This window comes from Actinia tenebrosa, unplaced genomic scaffold (genome assembly GCF_029948245.1).
Source record: "Actinia tenebrosa isolate PJP-AT-01 unplaced genomic scaffold, QUT_ActTen_1.0 PGA_scaffold12__29_contigs__length_12842862, whole genome shotgun sequence".
Taxonomy (NCBI): domain Eukaryota; kingdom Metazoa; phylum Cnidaria; class Anthozoa; order Actiniaria; family Actiniidae; genus Actinia; species Actinia tenebrosa.
Genome location: NW_028292572.1, coordinates 8,522,885 through 8,532,701, shown reverse-complemented (window position 1 = coordinate 8,532,701; position 9,817 = coordinate 8,522,885). Strand labels below are relative to the sequence as shown.

At 35.7% G+C, this 9,817-nt stretch overlaps 1 protein-coding gene across 5 annotated transcripts in view; it reads left to right on the top strand.

Moving 5' to 3' along the window:
• Positions 1-56: 56 nt before the first annotated feature.
• The window catches only part of LOC116292800 (prominin-1-A), a 36,554-nt gene continuing 26,793 nt past the window's right edge, over positions 57-9,817 (top strand). For 2 of the 5 annotated variants that reach the window (XM_031700471.2, XM_031700187.2), the window contains exons 1-4: positions 3,991-4,140; positions 4,367-4,678; positions 7,603-7,652; positions 8,290-8,498. In XM_031700471.2, coding sequence (XP_031556331.2) covers positions 4,447-4,678; positions 7,603-7,652; positions 8,290-8,498 — 491 coding nt within the window. In that variant the 5' untranslated portion in view covers positions 3,991-4,140; positions 4,367-4,446. Of the gene's footprint in view, positions 202-987; positions 1,012-3,724; positions 3,743-3,990; positions 4,141-4,366; positions 4,679-7,602; positions 7,653-8,289; positions 8,499-9,817 lie in introns of those variants that run through there. The other 3 variants (XM_031700251.2, XM_031700322.2, XM_031700398.2) reach the window with 3 other exon arrangements.

Here is a 9,817-nt window from a genome sequence, read left to right as displayed (position 1 = left end):
AACGTCTGAAATGGTTGGATGTTACATCTTATTGGCTCTATAGATTTGACAGTTGCTACCTACTCTAACGGATGTGAAAAACTGGCCGATAGATGATCTGAGTGTCAGACCAACACACCTCGAAAAAATCTTATGGTAGGGCAGTTTTCTTGGTTAGTTCGTGTTACTCTGGCAAGTGTTTAATTTTTTCTTTCGAGACAGGTAGGGAACAGAAAGAAAATGTAAGTAAGCTTAATTTTTTGAACTTAAGACCAGGTCTTGGTTTAAGCTTGGCTTCAGCTTAACTTTGGCGTCACTAAAGACACTAAACCTAAAACATTATCTTTTTTCCGGCTACTATTCAGAATTTAAAAAGCAAAATTCAGAGAATTGAGCTTCCAGAAAACGATATACCATTTTTGTTTAAATTCTGTGCGTTTTTGTTGTTTGCTCAGTCTTCAGAATAAATTTTAAAAGTTCAAGTATGAGCCAACAAGTGATCCCGCAGATGCTATAATAACAGCTGCTCTGAATTTCATTTATTTATATTACTGGCTATATAAATTGCATTTTTGTTTTCATCGAAGATTATATCTTTACCAACATTTCTTATATACCTTTCAAAAACGTTTCGTCCACACGTAGCGCAATTTTCGAATAATTACAGTATTATAGTACTTCGTCCAGACGTATCCGTTTTCGAAAAGTTACGATTCAATGCCAATCTTCGAACCCTTTTTGAATATGGTTTTTTAACTTAAAAAAGAAGCTGTTTATTTGTTCAATTTAGCTGAGTGAAATGGAAAATTACTGACGATTTTTTTTTTTTTTTGTTTGTATAATACGTAAATGCAAATATTTCATGCAATGCCTGGCATAAAATTCGTACATGCGAAATAAATACTTGACATATATATTATTTATAAATTATAACAGTATTTAAAATTTGCACCTTGAATGAGTCTATATTAGTGCTACCGTACCGTTGGGCAGGATAAGTGGAAAACTTGTGTATACTTTCCTATGTTCAAGGTACGCGTTAACACTTTTGTGTAATCGGGATTGAATTCCATATTACTTCTTATATGATAACACGCGCGGGAGAACTTGTCTCACAACATAAAAAAAATGTACTATAGCACTTACACGTAGTGCAAGGTCCTGCGGTGAACATGGCTCCATGCAATTTGTGTCGCAACGCCGTTGCGAGACAAGTTGCAGAGAATATTGTTCAGTGCCATCGCACGTATACAAACGGGATAATTGTTTCAGTGAAAGAGAGAAATGAACTTGATGTGAGTGCGAAAGATCCCTTCAAGAAAGGTCGACTGAGAGCCATGCAATGCCATGTAATGTGGGTACTACTAATTTTTCGGCCTAATATATAAGTTAACTGTAGCAATTTTACGAGCGCTAGCCATAATATTAGACAAAACAATGAAATATCGGTTAACTTCTACTACTAATTTTAGGTTTTTCTCAGTTAAACTATGTTTTCAGTCAATTGTCAGTTAACTACTCACCCCATTGGCACCCTCAAGAGGAAGGAGGGAAGGAAGGAGGGAAGGAAGGAAGGAAGGAAGGATGGGAGGAAGGAAGGGAGGAAAGAAGGAAGGAAGGAAGGAAGGAAGGGAGGAGGGAGGGAGGGAGGGAGGAGGGAGGGAGGGAGGGAGGAAGGAAGGAAGGAAGGAAGGAATTAGGAAAGAAGGAAGAATGGAAGGATTACTGCGGAGAGAGAGAGAGAGAGAGAGAGAGAGAGAGAGAGAGGAGAGAGAGAGAGAGGAGAGAGAGAGAGAGAGAGAGAGAGAGAGAGAGAGATTGAACACTAGATAATTGAGGTGAGAGGTTTCAGGAATTTATATTGCACGATATGTATTTTTTGTAACAACCCCAGCATGCAATTTTTGGTGTGTTTGCTCGATATTTCTTCTCGGAAAGGATCGAGAGCCTTACGCGATATATTTTTAGTAGGTTACTTCTCATATGCTTCTGATCCGCAGTCATGTCAAACTACAACTAGGTAGATCTTGTATGTCACATAGACCACGTTTGCCTACTTCTTAAACGAGGATGGTGATGAATTTGTATACGCGGACCGCTAAGTTGTTCCATCTGGGGTGTAGCAAGAGAGTACTAGTCTAGATCTCTAGTCATTCACGCTATAGAGCTAGCTACGATGGCACGAAAGAAGCTTAGTATAACTTATAGATTCAATCCGTCACTATATTACTCACTTCACTGAACTCGCATCCATGCAAATTTTATAACAAAGAAATAGGGCAAGCGTAGGGCAATCCAGCTCACAGCGTTCATCATCGACCTTCGACAGTCAGGTTCCATTCGAAGCCCCGTGGATGATATTAGTGCCTTTAAAGTAAATCTTACATATTAAAAAAATATCTACATTTTATCATGTATTTATTTTATTGATTCAAACGGCATTTGTAGAATATTTTTTTAATGATTCGATTGCCCCCCTCGGCGATCTTTTGTTATTTATTTTTTATCAGTTTTTTTCTTAAATGAAAAAAATTTACTATATGGAATATAGAGAATGAAATCCCTCTACATATCACAGAGATATTTTGAAAAAAGTACATTGCCAAAAACAAAGACGTCCTATACTTACAACTGAGGAAACCGCTAAAAATATTATTACAAGCTTGAGAGCCTTTGGCCTTAAAGCATGTCAAAAATGTCAATATAGCATTTACCGACATTATGCGAGCGCCAGTTTTGCGTGATTTGGTGCGGTCAAATGTTTCCATTGGTATTCATGGTGGCAAACAAACAGTGTTATTTTCCAAGAAATGTTGTTGCACAAATCGAATCAAATAATAGCGCAGCGCGCTGATTCTAAAAATAGCTTAAAGTTTCGGACAAACATTGCATTCTGTTTAACCGCTACGAGGATATACGAACCGATTTTATTATTTTTACTTAAAGTTATAATAATAACCCATGTAAACTAAGATCAACTGCGATCGGTTGTGAAAATTATCTGTTGAAAGTAAACTAGTAAGTTTGTTTGTCCGAATTTCGCCTTTGTCTTCGTTTTTATGACGTCACGGCTGCGCTACGCTATTGCCCTTGGCCACCTCCCTGCTTTGGCGAACTCGTGGACACGGCCCTGTGCCCTTTCTGTGCATTTTTTAAATTTTAAATACCTTCGTAATTTAAACGCAATCAACGTAATTCGCTTGGTTTAAATGCTCAATTTAACGTTGCGATGTAAGTCAATGGAGCATTTCAGCGTATAAGCTACAGCGCAATTTGAAAAATTAAATGTCGCGAGACAAGTAAGTTGTAGCAGTCTTTGCGAAAAGTAGAGTTCATTTCTACTTTTGGCAACGATTGTGTGAATAAGGTGAATAAGCCGCATTTCTTTGGTCTTGCGACAATCATTGTTGCCGTTAAGCAAAGAAAGACCGAAAACAATGAAGTCAGAAAGAGAATGGTTAGCTAGATTAAAATGGCGGGAAACTGGTTTGGTGGGATCGTTATTGCGAATATCATAAAGATGATTGCAAATGCGATCACCAAGACGCCGGCTTATTCACCTATTGGGCACTCTTAGTCCCAACGGGATTAATGAACGCTTTATTTTCAACTAACCTTTTCTTTTGTCTTTTGATTGTTTGTTTTTGTTTCTATGCCTACCTTGCTCTCATTGGTTTCTTTTGTCTTATTCTATCATATATACACTCCTTTCTACCACTTCTTTCTCTTTTACTCCGACGAAGGACTAGCGTCCGAAACGTCAGTAAGTTTTTTCATCTTTTCACGGTGTATAATTTACCTTTTCATCATTACAGTAACTGAAATAGATAGCTTTTCAATCCTTTATCGGATAAGATGGCTTCGTGTTTGCACGAAGTCTAAAAGTTATAAGTTTCGCGTAATGTTCATAAGCAGAAAAGGATTTACGTGTTGATATTTTTGCCTAGCAACGACTGCTATCAATAAACATGACGTCGTTTGTCTCCATAGTTCTCTGTTGACAAACTAATGACGTCATCTTGTTAGGAGAATTGAGTTTTGGTCAGGAGTATTGTTCATGACACGGAACTAGCGCGTTTAACGAAAGCATTTTTGCTCCTTTAATATTTCTTCCCTCATCAAAAGGAGTTACTCTCCTACTTTCAGGAGTATTTTTTAAAGGTATCTAATCTTTCTGGTTTCTTGTTTCGAGCGTTATATTTGGAGTATTTGAAGAACGAGATGCTCAATATGTCGTCTTTGTACGTCGTAGCCATGCATGCTTGGTCGACCAAGCCGCTCAAACTTCTTCAAATAATATTTCGTAAGAAAGAAATCATACGAAGGACACTTAAAACTATTTCCTTAACGCTCTTCTGTATTTCTTTGTTTTTTTATTCATTCATAGAACACGTATACTTTATTCTTGGATTCAACGCGTAAACGGAAGAAGGAAGACAATCGCACGTCGACGTTCTCTGGACAAACATGGATCTTCGCTTCAAACTTTGCGTATTGCTGCTTTTTATTATTGTCAATTTAAGAATTTCCGAAGGAATATCTGCGAGTGAGAATGGTACGATAACATGGGATCCAAAAAGTACGAATAACAATGGAGATTCAAAAAACTTGAAGACGAAATTTGACGCTGAAGGTTTGGGACCGTGGTATGACTTGGGTAACTCCTTCATTAGCACAGTCCTTAGCAAAGAACCTTATGGTAAGACAAATTCTTGATTTTTTAAATACTTTAAATGCTTGTGTTACCCTGTAAGCTAATGACTTCCTCCGTCCTTCGATGTTTTGTTATTTTTTGCTACAGTGGACGCCATTCAGATTGTGAGCTACTAAAGTTTCATCCGTTTGAGCTTTAAAAATACAAGCAAAATAATAATTTTGTTTGTTTGTCTCTAACTTAAGCTTTAGCTTCAGCATGATACTTAACTTCTGTGTTGCCTAAAAAAATGTGTTTCCTTTGTTTGTACGATAGCTTTCCGAAAAAATGTTGTTTTAATTGTTTTATTACACGAAATAACAGTAAACATTAGGCAGTTTTCTTTATGTCAAATCTATTAATTTATAAACTATTAAGATATTACGATGCACTTAAAATGCTATGAAAAATCTTGAACAGTCCTCGAGAATATATTTTTTTATAAAGAAAAAAATTATTAAAATTTTACATATTATTTCTTAGATGTTTATTCTAGCGTACTTACAATAACATAAATTAACATTCAACATTTAAAAACTCTGTTTGATTATACAAACACACTATTTCCAAGATGCTTATTCCAATACACTAATAAGCAATTATTGGGTGAGGTTGAGCATGATATCGTAAATTATCAAGACCGAGGCAGTGTTATCTGCCGAAGCCGAAGGCTGAGGCAGATAACACAGCCTCGGTCTTGATATTTACGATATTATGCGATACCGAATTCAATAATTGCTTTATTATACATTTTGTATAACATTAACATGAACATTAAATTGTAGAGACAAGAATTATGAACGCCATGATGTAGCGTGAAAAACGCAAAAATTTTAATTCAAAAATATTTTTGGAATTCTTCATAAAATATATGAAAATAAGTTAAGGATTCCTTAAATAATTGTTTTGTACATAATTCTGGAAATAAATACACATAATGAATAAAAACAAAGCTACCACAGCGTGAGCTTGAATGAACTTGACATGATAAATGTATTATCTGTAGGAAAACCTACAGATAATACATTTATCATGTCGAGTTCACACAATATCGGGGATTGGCTGAGGGCTCTCGACCAATCAGAATTGGAGATACTTAGTAAAATGTATAATAATTTAAATTATCATTCAACACTTAAGAAGTTTTTTGGATTCATGAAAAATACACTTAAATGCATATATTACGAATACAAATAGATTACTTGGAAAAAGAAACTTCCGTAAAATGTTGGGAAACATGTTCAAATGTTATTTTTCCTCTTTTATATGGAATGCTTGATATGTTTTTTTTTTGCATATACACCTAATTGAAAAAATGCAGTCGGGTTCAAGGTCATATCATTGAAGCTAAGACCAAAAAGGATTTTGGGTACTCCGAAATGTGTATTATATTTGCATATAGACATGTAAAAGTGCACAGTAGAGCAAAGTCGGTCGGCCTAGATTAACAACATGCCAAAGCCATGATGCATAAAATGTGCACAGGAAGGGAAAACTGCAATACGCATGAAATTAGAATAATTGTTTGTCTTCCGATGCTGCCCTTCGGTCTTAACTTTGATGATGTAACCTTTTTTTGACCCGACAACATTTTTCTAAATAGGTGTATATATTCATGTGTATTATATATTATTTTTGCATATATATATATTCATGTATCCATTTGATATTAACTGTTTATTACACATTTAGGGTTGATATCCGTAAAATAATAAGCCGCAAATAAAAACCATATCAGTGAAGTGATACCATATCCCTTCATGGTAAAACTTTCCAATAAGATCTTGTGGCATATTTTAGTTTTGACCAATCAAATTCGACCCTAAACGTATAATAAACAATAATAAACAATAATAATCAATAATAATCACATGTTGAAGGGGCACTTGGATGAAAATGGATGAAAATTGGAAATGACTTTAAGTATAAGAGTTAAATACCGAGAATGGAGGCTTTAAGCCCTATACATCCCAAGGGCCGTAGGGCTTAAAGCCGACGTTCAAGGTATTTAACTAATTTAGTTCAAATTTGATAAGGTTTTCAAGATTCAAGATTCTTTAATAATAATGCCTCTGATTACAATTAATGAAATTTACATGTTTTGGGGCATTGACTAATTGTGACAGCTGGAGGACTAAACTACACAATTAGCCACTTTTTTTCACACATTTCCCCCATGAGAAACGTTTGAATTCAAAGTACTTTTGCATTAATTTCATTGTCTTTATTTTCTTTAAGTCACACTTGAAAATAATAATAAAAAGCTGTGTTAAAAATCTTTAGTTAAATAAAATACAATATTCCTTCTCTACATCACACACTCTAACCTCACTCCTATACTCATAACAGATTCATTTATTGTTTCCTTTGTTGGTATTTTAATTCGTATTTAAGAAGGGGGAGGGGGACTGGGAAGGATCTGATTCTAGGTAGTGCTGAAATTTATATGCTACCCTTAAATGACAAGTACAATTTAAAAAGATACAGCCAGAATTGTAGGTTGTGTGTGCTGTTTATACTTAACGCTCTCTGTTGTAGACATGAGTTTCATCCTCTGACTCATCATCATAGAGAGTTGGGTCTCACCTGTGATTGAGGGGCTTTCTTCTAGGTATACCCTAGGGACACCAAGAGAGCATAAATAAGAGAGGAAAACTTCTTAATAATGAGCATGCCATCATCTTTAGTGATCAAAACGATAAATGGAAAGAGTGCAGGTGCGCAAGTTGATGACGCACGGGAGTAGGGTAAGGTGATATTTAAATTACATCCGGTTACTAAAGATAGCCCAACCAGGAATTTATGTGACACGCACGTTATTAAGAAGTTTCCCTCTCTTATTTATGCTCTCTTGCCTCCACTCATTGCCTTTCATTACATGGCAATGAGTAGGCATTTTAATCTAACTTGTAATTCTTTTCTTATTTTAGAACTTGTTACGAAGTTCAAAAAAGGACAAATAGAGAAACCAAATGATGATGTAAGAAATATTATCTAATGACCCGTATCTGCTGGGCGTGCGCTCTTAAAAAAACCTTTGGGAAATATTTTCTTGTACGGCCCTCCCACTCAGTCAATAAGTACATAGTATTTATTAAAATTTTGTATGCTTGTTCATACCTTGTTTCTGTCCCAGTACTATCATTGGTCAAAAAGACCATGAAGACAAAGATTTGACCCGACAAGTTCAAATTCTAACTGAGTATTGTTCAATGACCGTCTGTCAAGCGCTGAATATATGTTAAGAGTTCTAGAAACATGACAAATGGTCAAAATCTTAATCTGCCAATCATAAGTTATCACCTATTTCCTTTGTTATTGGGCATGCAATGAGAATGCAAGTTTATTCTTTTCTTTATGAAATGAAAATGAAAATAGCCTAAGAATCATCCACCTACTTTATGCAATCCTTTGACTGGAGCATAATATTTTTCCATTTCAGTTTATAACTCACCCGAGAATAAGAATTACTTACACTATATCTATATTCATTTATCTTCTGATAAGCAACAATTAAACAAAGAAATAATACTCTAAGGAATGACATTTTGGTCTAAAATGGGGGACCAGTGGATAAGGCCTATTATAGTTATCATTATGCCTTTATCTAATCATAGGTTATTGTGGATTTTGCCATGGGCATGGCCATAACTGTTTGCATTGGAATATTGTTTTGCATCTTCATGCCAATTGTTGGATGTTGCTTTTGTTGTTGTCGCTGCTGTGGCAACTGTGGCGGTGAGATGACTCAGAAAGATGACCCAAGAAGTGGTTGTAAGAGAGCCGTTTTTGGAGTTATTCTGTGCATTATTACTCTTCTAATGTTGTAAGTAAACTACTATCATCCTTACCACTAAATAAATAAAGAGATGTGAAAATGAAGTATTACTAGTGTATTCTTTTACATTGTTTTCAAGTTTCAGAATTTGATATGAGATTTGAGGGCCACAGATTTTTTCAATGAAAACTGTTATGTTATATAACTGTTATCACCTTCAGTGATAAAAGCATTATAGGCCAATAAAGGCAGCATGAATAATTGAACCTTTCGCTAGATAGCGAAAGGCAGGGCTTAAAATGACAGCCGATCATTCGCCGGTCATAATCACAGGCCTAATTAGTTTTAGCTTAGTCACACCTCATTTCTCATAAATGATACTGGTCAAAATGACTGACAAGGCAAAGACTTGACCAGACAAGTCCTAGTTCTGGCCAGACATTGTCCACTTTCCAGCTGTTATCTTAAGGGTAAGCGGTCATGACGCCCCCTTGTCATGACGCCCCCAGCCATAACGCCCCCACGTATACCATGACGCCCCCAGTCTGTACTACCATGACGCCCCCAGCATAAACCATGACGCCCCTAGTCTCTATTAACTCTTATTTAATAAGAAGTTTAACAATATTTCATAGTATAAATCCAAGAACGACAAAAAATAACGAAAAAGAAAAGAGTTGACGACAAAATTTGGTAAAACCGATAAATGTCTTTACCGGCGATTGCTGAAATCACTTGAAAAAGCTATTGAAATAGACAAACACAAAGGTGCGAGTCTCAAAAACAAGTCTTACAAAAAATTTTAACGTTCTTTGTGAAATGATGTTCTAGAATTCCAAATGCACCGAAATGATGTTCTTTAAATATGAAGAATTTTTTATAGCTTTCTCGTGCCGATAAAGGCATTCCAAAATGTCGATCACGGGCCGTGTTGAGAGTGCTTCGTAACAACAGCGTGACTTGATTGCACGAAATAAAAGTTTTGATCGATGAACATGTCTTAGAATTATGGTTGGATTCCTAATGCATCTGAATGATGTTCTTTTACTTCTAATTCAGCTATATCATGTTCTGGAACTAACTATCATTAAATGATAAGATTCAAGAAGTACATTGCTTAACTACAGAGATTTAGTGTTCGCCAGCTTGTAGGTATCGTTTTTAACTCGTGGATATGTGAAGCGTAGAAACGAGTTATTTAAAATCGTAATGACCATGAAACAACTCCAATAGTGTTCGATTTACATGGGTTCGTAGCGCCATATTATTATCGTTAAACTTCTTATTAAATAAGAGTTAATAGAGACTAGGGGCGTCATGGTTTATGCTGGGGGCGTCATGGTAGTACAGACTGGGGGCGTCATGGT